This window comes from Panthera pardus, unplaced genomic scaffold, assembly GCF_024362965.1.
Source record: "Panthera pardus isolate Hobbes unplaced genomic scaffold, ASM2436296v1 HiC_scaffold_25, whole genome shotgun sequence".
Lineage (NCBI taxonomy): Eukaryota > Metazoa > Chordata > Mammalia > Carnivora > Felidae > Panthera > Panthera pardus.
The window spans coordinates 80,392,380-80,411,876 of NW_026526821.1; the positions used below are offsets into that span (position 1 = coordinate 80,392,380).

A 19,497-nucleotide genomic window follows, 5' to 3' on the forward strand; every position below is an offset into this window, starting at 1 on the left:
TGAATTTTTGTGTGTGTAGATGATCTATCCATTATAAAGAGGTGGGTATTGAACTATACTACTATTTTATTACTGTCTACCTCTCTTTTCATATCTGTAAATGTTTGCTTTATATGTTAATATGTATTGACAGGTATATAGTTGATGTTGCGCGCATGTTTATTTATAATTGTTAAATCTTCCTGGTAAATTGACCTTTTTTATTGTTATGTAATGTCCTTTGTCTCATGATAGTTTATCAGTTAAAGTCTCTTTTGTCTACTGTAATGACTCCTCTCTTTTGGTTACCTGTAGCCACCCTTGTACTTTCAGGCTATGTGTATTTTTAAATCTAAAGTGAGTCTCTTGTAGATAGCATATAGTTGAGTCTTTTTAAATTTTTTAATCCATTCAGCCATACTATCTTTTGATTGAGGAATTTAATCCATTTACATTTAAAGTAATTACTGTGATAGGAAAAGACTTAATATAACTATTTCATTAACTGTTTTCTGTTTTGTAGTGATTTTGTTTCTTCTTCAACTTGTCTTTATTTGATGATTGCAGCAGCAGCAGCAGTATGCTTTGATTCTTTTCTCTTTATCTTTGGTGTATCTATTGTGCCTTTTGTTTTTGTAGTTACTACTGGGCTCACATCAAACATTTTCTAGTTAAGGCAGTCTGTTTTAAGCTAATAACAACTTAATTTTACTTATGTGCAGAATGTGTACACTTCTCTCACATAAACTTTGTTGATTCTAGATTTTACTTCTATGTTGTGTTCCATTTTAGTGGTGATAGTTATTCTTAGTACATTGGTCTTAATTTTTGTATACTAGTGTTAAAAGTGATTTACATGCCACTATTAAAGTATATCCTTTAACAGTGACAGTTCATATGCTTTTATGTTATTGTTTATACTTTTTTTTGTTTGTTTCAAACTAAACTCCCTTTAGTTTTTATTGTAAGGCACATCTAGCATAATATACTCCCTCAGGTTTTGTTTGTATGGGAGACTCTCTCCTTTATTCTTAAAATACAGTTTTGTCAGGTAAAGTATTCTTGGTTTGTACTTTTTTTGCTTTGAATATATCATCCGCCCCCCCCTTTTTTTTAGAAAAAGTTTTAATGTATATTTATTTTTGAGACAGAGAGAGAGTGTGAGTAGGAGAGGGGCAGAGAGAGAGGGAAACACAGAATCTGAAGCAGGATCCAGGCTCCAAGCTGTCAGCACAGAGCCTGACATGGCTGAACTCACCGTGAGATCATCACCTGAGCTGAAGTTGTACACTTAACCGACTGAGCCACCCAGGCACCCTTCATCCCTCTCTCTTTTGACTTACACAGTTTCTGTGGAGAAATCCACTGATAGTCTTAGGTGCTATTCCTTGTTATAGTCCCTTGGTGTGACAAGTCATTTTCTTTTGCTGCTGTGAAAATGTTTTCTTTTTACTTTAGACAATTTACTTGAACCTCTTTGGGAACTTTTAGGCTTCACAAATTTGGATGTTCATTTTCCTGCTTATATTTGAGATGTTTCAACCACTGTTTCTTTAACTTTTTGGTCTCTCTCTCTCTCTCTCTCTCTCTCTCCTTCTGGGACACCTATAGTGTGAGTATTTGTTCTTTTGGGGTATCATATTAAGTCCCATAGGGTTTCTTCACTTTTTCACTTGTTTTTTAATGTTTATTTTTGAGAGAGAGTGGGAGTGGGAGAGGGGTGGGGGGGGCACAGAGGTTCTGAAGTGGGCTGCATACCAACAACAGAGAGCCTGATGTGGGGATCGAACTCATGAACCATGAGATCATGACCTGAGCTGAAGTTAGACGCTTAACTTAAATGAGTCACCCAGGCACCCCTCATTCTTTTCTTTTTTGTTCTTTTAAATTTGGAATTTCAAATGACTTGTCTTTGAGTTTGTTGGGGTTTTTTCTGCTTAATTGATTCTGCTGTTGAAGTTAATGGAATTTTTAGTTTTATCATTATATTCTTCAGCTCCAGATTTCTGTTTTGTTTTTTTTTAATAGGTTGGTTTTTGTTTGTTTGTTTTTGAGCTTCATCATTTTGTTCATGTATTGTTTTCCTAATTTTCTTTAGTTATCTGTGTTCTCTTTTAGCTCACTGAACTTTTTTCCTTTTAAATTTTTATTTATTTTGAGAGAGCAAGCGAGTGGGGTTGGGGCAGAGAGAGAGGGAAAGAGAGAATCCAAGCAGGCTCCACACTGTCAGCGCAGAGCCCGATGCAGGCCTCAATCTCATGAACTGTGAGATCATGACCTGATCTGAAATCAAGAGTCAGAGGCTTAACTGACAGAGCCACCCAGGTGCCCTCACTGGGCCCCCTATCTATCTATCTATCTATCTATCTATCTACCTACCTACCTACCTACCTATCTATCTATCTATCTACATTGAGCTTTGTAAAGATGATTTTATTTGGAATTCTTTGTCAAGCAGTTTGTGGATTTCCATTTCTTTGGCACTGGTTACTAGAACTTTTTGTTTCCTTTGGTGGTACTGTGCCCACTTCTTTGTGACTTTATAGCCTTGCACTGGTGTCTGTGCAACTAAAGGAGCAGGGACCTCTTCCATTCTTTACAGAGTGTTTTTGGCAGGTAAAGACCTACTCCTGCAGGTCCCCAGATAGACAAGCCTGCCTCCAGGGTTGCAGTGGAGCAGAACCAGGGCCAGGTCATGGGGCTACTTCCTGGTCTACAGTTAGGTTACTAGTTGGCTGATTTATCATTGGGGGCATCATCAGGCATAGCTTGTGCTGCTTGTCCAGGTGGAAAGGCTACTTCTGAGTCCACAGTTAGCCCGCCTATTACTTGGGACATAGATTGGCATGTCTCTTCCCAGGTCCCTAGGTGGACCAGACTGGCTGTGGGATCACAGTTGAGCAGCTGGAACTGAATATGGGGTTGCTTCTAGGTTTGCAGTTGGGTCTGTAGTCAGTGGGCCTATTAGTGGGGTTACAGGCACATGACATTCCTGCCAGGCCCGCTAGTGTAGATCCATGTATATGGGGTGATAGAGCTGCTCCTAGGTCTGTGGTCAGGTCCTGGGGCAGGGGTATGCTTTCTCAAAGAATCCTCTGTCTTGGGCTCCATTGTGCTCTTGCAACTTTCTTCCTGGATTTTGAAGCCCCCACAATGGTACTTATGTTTGTAGATAGTTGCCAAATTGGTGTTTATGGGGAGGGGGGAATGAGGGCTGGAGACCTATTCTGCCATCTTGCTAGTAACCATCAACTAGCTGCTGGCCTTGTTGAATACTATAAACTCCACATTTTTCTTCAAATTCAAAAGAAACAAAATTGGAAAATGCCATTTCTTTCCTACATAGAATCATGTATCTTTAAACTACTAATGCCAAAACCATAGCTCTAAATTGTTTATTCAACTGTTCATCCTTCATGAGAACCATTCCATTTTTTTATTTTATAGATGAGGACAACAAAAGAATTGAAGTAATAGTATTTTGGGTTGGAGTTGGGACCATACATAGGCCTTGTGGCATATCCTTGGTAGACCTCAGTTTGTAAAACAACAGCAGTAAAGTAAGTGCTATATGCCTGGCACTATACAATACTTCTTAAAAGTTCTTTTTCCTTCCTGTCCACTTGCCTCAGAAGTTGCTCTTATGCACTTCTTTCTCTGGGCTATGTAGGAAAAAAAAACCCAAAAACGTCATAAAAAGTCTCTTAACTCCACATGCCTCTCTTGTCCTTCTCCATATCCTTTTTTTGTTCCAACTTCGGCATTTCAAAGTTTCAAAGACTTTAGTTAAGCGGAAATGACCCCTTTTCAGGGAGAAAGGTAAGAAAATAAATAGGCCAAATTAAGATTCATCTTTAGGGGATAGTGAAAAGGGAACATAGTGTGAACATTCAAATATTAACTACTTTTGTCTCTTCACACACAGTCAACTATGTGTTATTTGTACTTTCTTTTTCTATAAATGCTCACACAGTTTCTTCTACATGTTGAAATTCTTTGAAGGCCATCTGCTCAGCTGAATATCTTGGCTAGAAGTGATTGCTCTATTACCTCCTCATGCTTATTTGGGGTAGCACTTGTAGTCTAACTTACTGTGTACATTTCTTTCTTACTAAATTAGGTAAGGATGAAGCCATTTTTCTCAGTGACCTTCAGAACCTGTCTTATCAAATTGTAATCTCTAAGCCAGAAGTATACACATCACTGGCAGCTTGTTGGAAGGTCAGAATCATGGGCTCTACTCAAGACCTATTCAGTGAGAACCAACATTTTAAGAAGATCCCCAAATTTATTTGTATAATCATTATAATTAAGCTTTTGTTAAAACAAGCTGACTTAGTATTTTACACTATATTTACCAAGAACTGTCTTATAACACACCAACTAGAAATGCTCAGGGATTTCTTAGTTTCTTGCCAGCCATAATATTGTTATTCTGTTATGCTTTAAATACTTTGAGTAACTTGGATACCATTACCTTCTTCATTACAGGTCTTAGTCATCAAAGATTCAGCACAGGTGTCTTTTTCAAGTTCATTTCTTCTGTCAAGTACTTGTCTGTTGTTTTTTTTTAATTGGAAAAAGGATTAAAAAGAAAATTATAGGGTTAATATGTCATAGAATTTTTTCAATTTTCCCATCATTAAATAATTTACAGGACATTTTTGAAGAGCAATTAAATTCAAATTTAAGATACAAATAAAATATTTTACATACACAATTTTCAAAAGAAGTAGTGGAAACAAAATGTGACATTCTACTGGGGTATTACAGGATTAGAATGGATGGTAAAAATTTCCTATTAAATACATTTTATTTTCCTGATTTTAAAAGTAATTTATTACTACAGAAAAATTAAAAAAAAAAAACACAAAGGAAAAAAACAATAATATAATTCAGATTTCCAGAGTTCTCATCTGGATAATTAGCTTCTATATGTAAGCATCTTTAAAAAAATTTTTTTTTTAATGTTTATTCATTTTTGAGAGAGAAAGAGCGTGCAAGCTGGGGAAGAGGCAGAGAGAGGGAGACACAGAATCCAAAACAGGCTGCAGGCTCTGAGCTGCCGGCACAGAGCCCGATGCAGGGCTCAAACTCACAAGCCATGAGATCATGACCTGAGTCGAAGTCGGACGCCCAACCAACTGAGCCACCCAGGTGCCCCAAGCATCTTTTTAAACAAAGCTGAGATAACACTATCTTATAAAATTTTATATAGCTCTCATACAGTTTTTGTTACATTTTGTATGTAAATTATTACACATTAAAATGGACTATTTTTTTTGAAAATGGACTTTTAAAGATGTAGGTTTTAGGGGTGCTGGGTGGCTCAGTCGGTTGAGCATCTGACTTTAGCTCAGGTCATAATCTCATGGTTTGTGAGTTCAAGCCCCGCCTGGGGCTCTGTGCTGACAGCTCAGAGCCTGGAGCCTGCTTCAGATTCTGTGTCTCCCTCTCTCCCTGCTCCTCCCCTGCTTGAGCTCTGTCTCTCTCTCTCTCTCAAAAAAATAAAATAAACATTAAAAAAAAAAAAAGATGTAGATTTTAGGGGCACCTGGCTGGCTCAGTCAGAAGAGCATGTGACTCTTTTTGTTTTTTCTTTTTAAAGTTTATTTATTTGAAAGGGGGAGTGGCAGACAGAGGGAGAGAAGAATCCCAATCAGGCTCTGCACAGTCAGCACAGAGCCCAATGAAGGGCCGGAACTCACAGACCATGAGATCATGACCTGAGTGAAGATCAAGAGTCAGAGCTTAACTGATTAAGCCACCCAGGCACCCCAGAGCATGGGACTCTTGGTCTTAGGGTCATGAGTTTGAGCCTCACATTGGATGTAGAGATGACTTAAAAATCTTTAAAAGAAAGATGTAGATTCTATGAATTTAACAGATGTATAGATTTGTGTTACTGCTATCACAATCAGAATAAAAATAGTTTCAGCATGTGAAAAAAAAAACTCCCTCATACCTAACAGTCACACTTTCACCTCTATTAGTAAGCCTAGGAACCACTAATTTTGCTAGCTTGTCATTTCATGTTCTTAACAGTATCCTTTGAAGAGCAAAAGTTGATGAAGTCTAGCTTGTCAAATTTGTTTTTTTATGGATTGTACTTTTAGTGTCAGTTCTGAGAATTCTTAGACTAATACCAGATCATGAAGATTTACTTAAATGTTTTCTTTTAAATGTTTTATAGTTTTGCATTTTATATTTCGATGTATGATACATTTAGGGTTAATTTTTTAATAAGGTATGAGGTTTACTTTGGGGCTCATTGCTTTTATACATAAGATGTCCAGTTGTTCTAATACCATTTATTGAAGAGTATTCTTACTCCACTGAATTGCATTTGTACGTCTGTCAGAAATCAATGGGGCATATTGCATAGGTTTATTTCTGGATTCTCTGTTCAGTTTTATTCTGTCAATCTGTCCTTTTGCTAATACCACGATTTTTTGATTAGTATAGATTTAGAGAAGGGCATGGCAAACCACAGTCCATGGGAAATTAAAGTGATGCCTATTTTTGTAGATAAAGTTTTATTGGAACACACCCACACCCATTTATTTCCATAATATCAATGGCTGCTGTTTTAACAGCAGACTTAAGTAGCTGTGACAGGGATTGTATGATTTGCAAAACCTAAAACATTTACTAAATGACCCTTTATAGAAAGTGTTTGCTAGTTCTTGCTTTAGAAAAAGTCTTAAGATCATGCATGATTTTTCCAACATTATTTCTCTTCAAAATTGTTTTTGGTATTCTAATTTCTTTGTCCTTTTATATAAGTTTTAGAATCAGCTTGTCCATATCTACACAGAATCTTTCTGGGATTTTGATTAGAATTGTTTTAAAACTTTAGATCAATCAGAAGACAACTGATATGTGTACCATATTGAGTTTTTCAGTCCATAAACATGGTATGTGTCTCCATTTATTGTGGTCTTCTTTGATTAGTGTAAGCAGTATTTGAAACATACTTTAAAACTCTCTCAAAACAAAGTCCAGGAACAGATGGCTTCACATTTGAATTCTACAAAACTTTACTTTTTTCCCCAAGTTTTATTTAAATTCCAGCTAGTAAAAATATAGTGCAATATTTGTTTCGGGTACAGAATTTAGTGATTCATCACTTATATACGACACCCATGCTCATCACAAGTGCCCTCCTTAATACACATCACCTCTTTAATCCATCCCTTTGTCCACCTAGTAACCATCAATTTGTTCTCTCTAGTTAAGAGTCTGTTTCTTGGTTTGCCTCTCTTTTTTTCCCCGTGTTCATTTGTTTTGTTGCTTAAATCCACATAAGAGTAAAATCATATGGTATTTGTCTTTCTCTGATTTGTTTTGCTTAGCATAGTACTCTCTAGCTTTATTCACATGGTTGCAAATGGCCAGATTTCATTCTCACTTATAGCTGAGTAATATTCTATTGTATATATATGCCACTACTTCTTCATCAGGTGAAGGACATTTGGGCTCTTTCCATAATTTGGTTGTTGTTGATAATGCTGCCAGAAACATCGGGGTGTATGTATCCCTTTGAATTAGCATGTTTTTATCCTTTGGGTAAATACCTAGTAGTACAATTGCTGGATCATATGGCAGTTCTATTTTTAACTTTCTGGGGAACCTCCATACTGTTTTCCAGAGTGGATGTACCAGTTTGCATTCCCAACAGTGCAGAAGGTTCCCCTTCTCCACATCCCCACCAGCATTTGTTGTTTGATGAGTTAGTTGTTCATTTTAGCCATTCGGACAGGTGCGAGGTATGTGTGGTTTTGATTTGTATTTCTCTGATGATGAGTGATGTTGAGTACCTTTTCGTGTGTCAGCCATCTGTATATCCTCTGGAAATATGCCTGTTCATGTCTTCTGCCCATTTCTTAAACTGGATTGTTCTTTGGGCGTTGAGTTTTGTAAGTTCTTTATAAATGTTGGATATTAACTTTTTATCAAATATGTCATTTGCAAATACCTTTTCCCATTCCATAGGTTGCCTTTTAGTTTTGTTGATTGTTTCCTTTGCTGTGCATAACATTTTATTTTCATGAAGTCCCAGTAGTTTATTTTTGCTTTTCTTCTTTGCCTCAGAAGACCTATCTAGTAGGAAGTTGCTATGGCCAGTGTCAAGAGGTTATTGGCTGTGTTCTTCTGTAGGATTTTAATGGTTACCTGTCTGACATTTAGGTTTCCCATCCATTTTGAATTTATTTTTCTGTATGGTGTAAGAAAGCAGTCCAGTTTCATTTTCCTGGATGTTCTTGTCCAGTTTTCCCTAAACCATTTGTTGAAGAGACTGTCTTTTTTCCATTGGATATTCTTTCCTGCTTTGTTGAAGATTAATTGACCTTGACCATATAGTGGTGAGTTCATTTCTGGGGTGTCTATTCTGTCCTCTTTTGTGCCAGTCTGTTTTTGTTGCCAGTACCATACCACACTGTCTTGATCACTACAGCTTTGTAATATAACGTGAAATCTGAAATTTGTGATGCCTCCATCTTGGCTTTTCTTTTTCAAGAGTGCTTTGGCTATTTGGATTCTTTTGTGGTGCCATATAAATTTTAGGATTGTTTGTTCTAGTTCTGTGAAAAATGCTGTTGGTATTGTGACAGGAATGGCATTAAAACTGTAGATTGCTTTGGGTAATAGAGACATTTTAACAATATTTGTTCTTCCAATTCATGAGTGTGGAATGTTTTCCCATTTCTATGTCATCTTCAGTTTCTTTCATTAGTGTTTTACAGTTTTCAGAGTCCAGATATTTTACCTCTTTGGTTAGGTTTATTCCTAGGTATCTTGTAGGTTTTGGTACAAGTGTAAGTGGGATTGGTTCTTTGTTTTCTCTTTCTGCTGCTTCATTATAGTATCTAGAAATGCAACAGATTTCTGTACATTGATTCTGTGTCCTGTGACTTCACAGAATTCATGTACCACTTATAGCAATTTTTTTGGTCGAGTCTCTTGGGTTTACCATATACAGTATCATGTCATCTCCAGACAGTTAAAGTTTGACTTCTTCCTTTCTAATTTGGATGCCTTTTATTTATTTTGTTGTCTGATTGCTGAGGCTAGGACTTCCAGTACTATGTTAAAAAGTAACAGTGAGAATAGACATCCTTGCCTTGTTCCTGACTGTGTAAGGGAAAAGCTCTAATTTTTTCCCCATTGAGGATGATATTAGCTGTGAGTTTTTCATATATGGCCTTTATGATGTTGAGGTAGTTCCCTCTAACCGTACTTTGCTGAGGTTTTTTGTTTATTGTTTTTGTTTTTTTCTTATCATGTATAGATGTTGTACTTTTTCAAATGCCTTTTCTGTATCTGTTGAAAGGACTGTATGGTTCTTATCCTTTCTTTTTATTAATGTGGTGTATCACATTGATTGATTTGCAAATAGTGAACTACACTTGTAGCCCTGGAATAAATCCCACTTGATTATGGTGAATGATTTTTTTAATGTACTGTTTTCATTTGATTCTAGTATTTTATTGAGAATTTCTGCATCCATGTTCATCAGGGATATTGGCCTGTATTCTTTTTTAGTGAAGTCTTGTCTGGTTTTGGTATCAGGGTAATGCTGGCATCATAGAATGAATTTTCAAGTTTTTCTTCTATTTGTATTTTTTGGAATAGTTTGAGAATAGGAATTAACCTCCTCATTATTTTTTTAATAGGAAATTTATTGTCAAATTGGTTTCCATACAACACCCAGTGCTCATCCCAAAGGTGACCTCCTCAGTGCCCATCACCCACTTTCCCCTCCCTCCCATTCCCCATCAGCCCTCAGTTTATTCTCAGTTTTTAAGAGTTTCTTATGGTTTGGCTCCCTCCCTCTCTAACTTTTTTCTTTCCCTTCCCCTCCCCCATGGTCTTAAGTTTCTCAGGATCCACATAAGAGTGAGAACATATGGTATCTGTCTTTCTCTGTATGACTTATTTCACTTAGCATAACACTCTCCAGTTCCATCTACATTGCTACAAAAGGCCATGTTTCATTCTTTCTCATTGCCAAGTAGTATTCCATTGTATATATAAACCACAATTTCTTTATCCATTCATCAGGTGATGGACCTTGAGGCTCTTTCCATAATTTGGCTATTGTTGAAAGTGCTGCTATAAACATTGGGGTACAAGTGCCCCTATGCATCAGCACTCCTGTATCCCTTGGGTAAATTCCTAGCAGTGTTTTTGCTGGGTCATAGGGTAGATCTATTTTTAATTTTTTGAGGAACCTCCACACTGTTTTCCAGAGCGGCTGCACCAGTTTGCATTCCCACTAACAGTGCAAGAGTATTCCCTTTTCTCCACATCCTCTTTAAATGTCTGGTGGAATTTACCTGTGAAGCCATCTGGCCTTGGCCTTTTGTTTATTGGGAGATTTTTGATTACTGATTTAATTTCTTTGCTGGTTATGGGTCTGTTCAGGTTTTCTGTTTTTTTCCTGTTTTGGTTTTGGTAGTTTGTTTATTTTTTTTAGAGTACATAATTTATTTATTTAAATTCAAGTTAACATACAGTGTAGTATTGGTTTCAGGAGTAAAACCCAGTGATATAAACCCAGTGCTTATATATAAGTGATATATATATATCACTTATATATAACACCCAGTGCTCATCTCAAAAAGTGTGCTCCTTAATGCCCATCAGCTATTGATTGATTGATTGATTGATTGAATCTTTGGAAGATTTCTTTTTTCTCTCTCTTTAAAAAAGTTTTTAAAAATGTTTTATTCTTGAGAGAGAGAGAGAGAGTGCACAAGTGGGGAAGGGGCAGAGCGAGAGAGGGACACAGAATCTGAAGCAGGCTCCAGGCTCTGAGCTGTCAGCACAGAGCCTGATGAAGGGCTCGAACTCACAAGCCATGAGATCATGACCTGAGCTGAAGTTGGATGCCCAACTGACTGAGCCACCCAGGCACCCCTCTTTCTTTTTTAAGTTTATTTATTTTGAGAGAAACAGAGACAACACAAGTTGGGGAGGGGCAGAGAGAGAGGGAGAGAGAGAGAATCCCAAGCAAGCTCTGTGCTGCCAGCACAAGAGCCCAATGTGGGGATTGCACTCACAAAACCATGAGATCATGACCTGAGCTGAAACCAAGAGTTGGACACTTAGCCATCTGAGCTACCCAGAAACCCCTACCTATCGCCTATTTAGCCCATCCTGCCACTCATATGTTTTGTTTCTTAAATTCCATAATGAGTGAAATCATATATTTATCTTTCTGTGACTGACTTCACTTAGCATAATACAGTCTAGTTCCATTACGTTGTTGCAAATGGCAAGATCTCATTCTTTTTGATCACTGAGTAATATTCTATATGTATATACCACATCTTCTTTATCCATTCATCAGTTGATGAACATTTTAGGCTCTTTCCATAATTTGGCTATTGTTGATAGCACTGCTATAAACTATTTTTCTGCATGGCACTTTTTTTTTTATTTCTCTTTTTAAAAAAATTATTTTAGAGAATGCAAGCAGGGGAGAGGGGCAGAGAGAGAGAGAGAGGGGGAGAGAGAGAGAGAGAGAGAGAATGAATCCCTAGCAGATTCCATGCTCAGCAGAGCTTGACTTGGTGCTTGATCCCATGACCCTGGGATCATGACCTGAGCCAAAATCAAGAGTCAGACGCTGAACTGACTGAGCCACCCAGGCACCCCAGGACTCTGATGTTATGAATGTTAGACTTGGCATTGTCTCAGAGGTCCCTTAGGCTCTCTTTATTATTATTTTTTCAGTATTTTTTCTTTTTGTTGTTCATTGGATATTTTCTATTGATTTGTCTTGCAATTCACTCCTTTTTCATCTCAATTCTGCTATTATTGAAGCCATCAGTGAGGTTTAAAAAAATTGGTTACTTTATTGTTGAGTTATGTGTTTTTCCTGTTTCCTATTTCTTTTTGAGACTTTGTATTTTTCATTTCCGACAGCTTTTATGATTGTTGGAGCATTTTTGTAATAATTGCTTAAAGTTTTATCAGATAATTCCAGTGTATCATCTCCATATTACTGTCTATTGACTATTTTTTCTCATGTGAGTGGGGGTTTTCCTGGTTCTTTTTATGCCAAGTAATTTTGGGTCCTAGATATTTTGAATACTGGCAAGACTTGTTCTTATTTGAAATCCCATGATAAATGTTGATATTTCTGTCCTAGCAGGCAACTGATCTTGTTAGCTTTAGGCATCAAGTTCTAGTGTACCTCTGTGAGCTGTGGTTCCAATGTCAGTTCAATTTTCAGAGTCTTTGCAATACTATTTAGATCTGTTCATGTGTGTATCACCCAGTAATGAATCTGTGACTTGGGTGATGTTTTATCTGTTAGTTTAGATCTCAAAGTCTATTATATGCTAGTTAGGATCAGATCTACACATGCACATCTTGGGGTATAAACCTGGAATTTAGAAACAATTTAATTGGGTCACTTTCTTGAGGTCCTTCCTATCTGTAATCTCTGTTGGTACTTTTCTCCTCTATGAAGCAGTGGTGTCAGTAACTACATGCTGCCACCTACTTCCTTGACTATTACTGCCTCCAGGCCCAAGTGGTGGCAAAATGAAGGAAAAAATACTGGTAAACTTACCATTGGTTGAGGTAGTTCAGATTCTGGTCTTCTTCCTCAAGCTGTCTGCCACTATTTACTTTCCAGAGTCTTCAAATAGCTAATCTGTACATTCTTTCTAGGATTTTTAGCTGCATTCAGTGGGAGAGACCAGGAATAGTATGCTCACTCCATCTGGGACCAGAATCTGATAATTATGATTTTTAATGGCTTACATAGTATTCTAATATTCAGATATACTTTAATTTACTCAGTAATTTCCCAAATAGGCATTTAAGATTATTCATTTTATGCCAGCAGTGTGATGGACACACACACACATATATATAACAAAAATGAAATTTTAAGTCATGATATTTAAAAGCTTTTGATACAGTTGCCAAGATTACTTTCTGAAAAACTTAATTGGATGCATAAAACCTGACCATCAAAAAGAATATTTACCATATTAAAATACAAAACAAATGGAGACCAGTCTTGAAAATTCTCTCAACTGGGATGCCTGGGTGGCTCAGTCTATTGAGCATCTGACTTCAGCTTAGGTCATGATCTCACGGTTTGTGAGTCTGAGCCCCATGTAGGGCTCTGTGCTGATAGCTCAGATCTTGGACCCTGCTTCAGGTTCTGTGTCTACCTCTCTCTGCCCATCCCCAGCTCATGCTCTTTCCCTCTCTCAAAAAATAAATAAACATTAAAAAAAAAAAAAAAAAAAGAGGGGCCGTTGGGTGGCTCAGTCGTTTAAGTGTCTGACTTTGGCTTAGGTCATGATCTCACGGTTCGTGAATTCAAGCCCTATGTCGAGCTCTGGGCTTGACAGCTCAGTGCATGGAGCCTGCTTTGGATTCTTTCTTCCTCTCTCTCTGCCTCTCCCCTGCTCATTCTCTCTCTCCCTCTTCCTCTCTCTCTTTCTCTCAAAAATAAATAAACATTAAAAAAAAAAAGAAAATTTCCTCAACAGACAAAATCAGTCTCATCATATCAACAAAGCTTAACTTAGCTTATTTTGCAAGACTAACTTGACCTGGGTCATTTCTTGCTTTTGCCTGTGGAGATCCTAAAACTTGAACTGTTTCCCAGGGTTGGTGTAAAGTAACCACTCACCAATTTCCTAGCATTTAAGAAAATTTTAATATTATAACTAATCACTGTGAAGAATAAAGTGTCACTGCTTTCTTACTATATAAGCTGCTCTATAATAATATACCCCTGATGTTTTGGTTTGACTGCCTTTGGTTTGAAACTTTGTTTCTGGTGTGTGCACAGTAAACTTACTATTTACTACTTTGGTGATTCATTGGTTTTACTGTTATTTCTGAACTTTTGACAACCACAATGGACTCTAACACATTAAACACCATTTAAAAATGCACTTGACCTTTCCCCCCTCCCACCCCTGCCAAAATAGTGGTCCCCATTGCAGGCTGATGGCTTAATTTACTATGGCTCTGGAAACTGGTAAATATAGGGAACTATCAAGCATTTCCTTAGCCTTTCAGGGTAATCAAATAACTAGTAAGGAATCTTTTTTTTTTTTTTTTGCCTGTATAGAAGAATTCCAGCTTATAACTGCAGAAGGAATGCCAGTGTTAAAAAAATCACCATTTCACTACTCCTAATTAAACAGTCATCTGGGCAGCTTTCATGAGTAAATTCCAAAACATTAGGAGAAAGGTTGATGGGGAACTTTATACAGATCTTCCTCAACTTTTGATGGGGTTACATCCTGATAAACCCATTGTAAGTTGAAAATACCTTAAGTGGATGTTGGATTTAATACACCTAACCTACCAAACATCATAGCTTAGCCTAGCCTACCTTAAACATGTTCAGAATACGTATATTAGCCTACAGTTGGGCAAGATGATCGAACACAAAGCCTATTTTATAATAAAGTGTTGAATATCTCATGTAATTTGTTGACTACTGAATAATGGTTGTATGGGTACAAAACGGTGATAAATGTGTCAGTTGATTACCCTCTTAATCATATGGCTAACTGGGAGCTGTGGCTGGCTGCCACTGCCCAGCATCACACATAGTACCACGTATCACTAACTCATGAAAAGATCAAAATTCAGGGGCGCCTGGGTGGCTCGGTCGGTTGATCGTCCGACTTCGGCTCAGGTCATGATCTCATGGTCCGTGAGTTCGAGCCCCATGTCGGGCTCTGTGCTGACAGCTCAGAGCCTGGAGCCTGTTTCAGATTCTGTGTCCTCCTCTCTCTCTGCTCCTCCCCTGTTCATGCTCTGTCTCTCTCTGTCTCAAAAATAAATAAACGTTAAAAAAAAAAAATTCAAAATTTGAAGTATGGTTTCTATTGAATGTGTATCACTTCTGCACCATCATAAAGTCAAAAAATCATAAGATGAACCATCTTAAGTCAGGGATCATCTGTAATGGAGAATTCCACTGATTAATCTTAACATCACTAAAAGACATTATATACTTCCTGTTGTATGGTAATAGCACAGAGTATCCTCTGTTATTTTTTGTTATTTGGGACACAAAGCAACAATTTCCCTAAATTTGTTTATAGGAATATATATAAGAAGAGTAAAATAATTAAAATTTCTAAATATAGGGGATTTATAGATGACTGATGTTCTTCCATATTCCAGATATGTAGTTTGTCTCTGTGAAGGGATATGCAAAACTTGGTATATCTTCACAATAGGTAACAGACCAGTAGCTTGGCCTATAAAGAAAAGGTATTACATGGTGGTGTCAGGGTGTTTCAGACCCCATTTAGAGGATTTTCCTAGGATCTTCCATATCTTCAGAATGCAATTCAGGACACCTGTTTTCAGTTATACATGAAATAGCAAAACCAAAGCATCTTTTGTTTTATTTATTTATTTATTTATTTATTTATTTATTTATTTTTATGTGTATATAAATGGAATCATCTTCCTTAGGTTATTTTATGCTTTCATAATTCTCTCCTTAAAAGTTCCAGTTTCCTAAGTTTTTTCGTTTCTCTTTGTTGATAGTGTAAGGTATGTGAACCTAGATTCAACAAATATGGCAGAAAAAAGGAACCCAAAAGAATAGTGAAGAACAACTAAAGGCACATAGATATTTCTCCTTTGTCCTCAATGGCATACATTGCATTATTTTGAAACCATATATTTAAATATTTTAAGCTGCATGAGGTCCGTGTCTGAGGATAACAGCTTTCCAGGGAAAACTAAATATATAAATAAAGGGAGCCTTTAAACTGGGATTGAAAATCACTGTAAATAGTGATAGTACAATATGACTAAAAAATAAAGGTAAAACATAGAGATAAGTTTATGTTAATAACATGTATGTTATTGGGAATGCAAGCTGGTGCAGCCACTCTGGAAAACAGTATGGAGGTTTCTCAAAAAACTAAAAATAGAACTACCCTACGACCCAGCAGTTGCACTACTAGGCATTTATCCAAGGGATACAGGTGTGCTGTTTCGAAGGGACACATGTGCCCCCATGTTTATAGCAGCACAATCAATGATAGCCAAAGTATGGAAAGAGCCCAAATGTCCATCGATGGATGAATAGATAAAGAAGATGTGGTATATATCCACAATGGAGTATTACTCGGCAATCAAAAAGAATGAAATCTTGCCATCTGCAACTACGTGGATGGAACTGGAGAGTATTATGCTAAGTGAAATTAGGCAGTCAGAGAAAGACAAATATCATATGACTTCACTCATATGAGGAGTTTAAGATATAAAACAGATGAACATAAGGGAAGGGAAACAAAAATAATATAAAAACAGGGAGGGGGGGACAAAACAGAAGAGACTCATAAATAAGGAGAACAAATTGAGGGTTACTGGAGGGGTTGTGGGAGGGGGGATGGGCTAAATGGGTAAGGGGCACTAAGGAATATACCCCTGAAATTATTGTTGCACTATATGCTAACTAACTTGGATGTAAATTAAAAAAAAATAATAAAAAAAGTTTAATTGAATAAACTGGAGGGCATTATGTGAAGTGAAATTAGAGAAAGACAAATATATGACTGAGGACTTTAAGAGACAAAACAGATTAACATAAGGGAAGGGAAACAAAAATAATATAAAAACAGGGAGGGGACAAAACAGAAGAGACTCATAAATAGGGAGAACAAACAGAAGGTTACTGGAGAGGGTGTGGGAGGGGGCATGGGCTAAATGGGTAAGGGCATTAAGGAATCTACTCTTGAAATCATTGTTGCACTTTATGCTAACTAATTTGGATGTAAATTTAAAAAAATTAAATTAAAAAAATATAACATGTAGGTTATAATTTCAAACTAGGCACAAATTCTTAGAAGGAACAAAGAATAAGTCAGTTTGACTGGGCAGGTGGGGAGTCGTCCTAGTTTTTTTGACTAGATCCTCTAGAAGCATTAAATGGCATCTTTAACTTCACATTTGACTTTCGCAGTACACATCTTCATAAAGAAGGCCATTCATTTTCCTGTGGTTTCTATTAATACTTTGATAATAAACTAGTTTTCTTTTGCAATTCTTTTAATTTCATTATCCTTATGGAATTTCTCTTTTTAACTTAATTGGCCTAAGTGCCATTTCCTCATTTATCAATGGTTTTTGCATGGGATCTGAACATTCCTCCAATGTCTTTCATTGAACTCATGAAATACTCCTTTGTGCAAAATTTTTGGTTGTTTTGAAATGTCTTTGTATTACTGTGGTAGGTACAGCTGATAATCTGTGAAACTGCCGATGACCTTGCACTTAATATGTAGAAATAAATGCTAGTATTCACTGTGGATAAATATTTGAGTGGGGACTGAGTTTATAAGTAGTTAGTTCATTCTTAGATATTTCACATTATGAAGACTGTTGTTGCTCTTTGTAAACACATAACTATAGGATTTCAGGTAATGAATATCTGGGTAATAAGGATGCCCCTATAGTTGAAATTTTATGGTATTTTGAATGCAAGTCATGAAGTTTGAATGTTGTGAGCTTTGTGGAAGAAAAGTACTATGCAAGAAGTACTGTGAAGTACACTAACAAAGGTTAAGAGCTTCAAAATATATTAATACTAATATGGTTTTGTACATGAAATTATACTTTCATGTTTTTCATTTCACTTAGTTAATAAAAAGAATACATTCTAAACCAAAATAATACCCCTTAAAATACGTAAATTTTGGAACTTTGGATTTTCAAGGTGTTTGCTTTTCTTTTTCCGGTACTGGAGAATTACGATTCAGTAATAGAGCCATGAGTCTGTAAAGCACCTCATTTCGTCATAGCTTTTTTTGAGACAAATTAAAGCCACAATAAAATGAAACTTCTCTTTAACAATAAGCTTTAGTGGGTCAGAAAATGAAAATAAGAAAATTCACTGGAGACCAGATTAGACTGGAGAGAAAATGGAAATGTTCTTTTTCTTCTACAGCTTTTATTCTATCTTTGTCACATTCTCTTGATCAGCTTTCTTAAACATAGCTAGAGATTAAGTGAAAACCTGTAAACATCTTTACATTGTCAAATTGCTGATATCCTTTAATTTTTATGTTTTAGAAGAGTTTATAATTGATGGTCGTCTTTGGAAATATGTTTGAAATTGGCCAGGTTTAGTCATATACTGAAGCTTAGAAAAAGATGTCTGTACTTAGTTTTCAGCTTTATAGGCAGCAAACATAAAACATCTAGTGGGGATAATATGAACTTAATCAGTTCTGTGTAATATACATTAAGTTACCTTAATAGCTGAACACACTGGAAATGCTCAGTATATTCTACATTTATTTTGGTTTAAGATGCAGAAATGGACTTCCTAGACATATGCCATATGTTCTCTTCTTATGCCAAGTTAACAAGAATTAAAAGACTGAGATGAATAAACAAGGTCAACTTAAGCTGAGCCAAATTAGACAACAGAATAATTGTCAGATTTTCTGTTGGCAGGGACAGTTTGTTTTGAGCCAATCTTCATGAATTATAGGCTGTAAATTTTTTTTTTTTTTTTTTTTTTGCTGGTAAGTCTACCGCCAGGCATTCTGTTGACAATTTTCTTTGTTTTGTAAACACTGAAAATTTTCATCAGTTATATTGTTTATAGGCACACATAAGGATTATGGATAGATGGGTTTTTTTGTTTGTTTGTTCTAACTTAAGGGAAATTTGCTTAGAAACAAATCTAACAAAACCAAGCCAATATTTAAAACTTTTAACAAGATTTGTATTTTATTTGGAGTTTGTTAGGTATGAATTCAGATATAATAAATAGAAAACTAAACAATATTACTATTCATTTATGATAGTAAATATCAAAGTAGATTTGTTACGAACGCAAGGTTTATTTACAGTAAAGAATTTTAGACCTTGAAGGAGATAATCTAATACAGAGGGAAAGATTGAAGCAATTAGAGAAATGGAATAATTTAAAATATAATAACTAGTTTAGGGCAGTACCAAACCTAAAGTAAAATATTTAGTCCTAGGATCAATTATTTACCATTGTCCTTCTCATTACCCTTTTTCATTCTAAACTGTTTTTTCTTTGAGTTGTTTAACATTTTTTTTAATTGCCAGGTCAAAAAATATGAAAAACTAACCATTTAAATAATGTTTATTTTAACCACATAAAATATGGAAACCAACTATTTAAATAATAATGTCGGTGACCTATAAAGTCTCAGTCAATTCACATAATGGTGATTTTTAAAAACACTCATTTATATCCTAGATGTTGTAACTGCTATTAATATGGAAGTGCCTGATTCTTTTGGGTGTCTAAAGTGTCTACTTAACACATGTATTACTAGTAATGTATTCTTAATATCCTGTATATTCTTGTATTATAAAAATAATTATCTTATTTATTCAGTAAATATTTATTAAGCATCCGTTATATTACAGACAATTTTCTAAGTCCTGTAGGATCCAGCAATGAAGAATTAAAAAAAGACATCTTTACCCTCATACAGTTTACATTCAAGTAAGTTT

At 36.0% G+C, this 19,497-nt stretch overlaps 1 protein-coding gene across 4 annotated transcripts in view; it reads right to left on the reverse strand.

Annotated features, from left to right (window-relative positions):
- Positions 1-19,497, reverse strand: part of WDPCP (WD repeat containing planar cell polarity effector) — a 382,460-nt gene that overhangs the window by 26,782 nt on the left and 336,181 nt on the right. For 3 of the 4 annotated variants that reach the window (XM_053890730.1, XM_053890728.1, XM_019434749.2), the window contains one exon: positions 4,457-4,536. The exons of the other annotated variant lie outside the window; for it this stretch is intronic. In XM_053890730.1, coding sequence (XP_053746705.1) covers positions 4,457-4,536 — 80 coding nt within the window. The remainder of the gene's footprint in view (positions 1-4,456; positions 4,537-19,497) is intronic. 4 annotated transcript variants of the gene reach the window in all.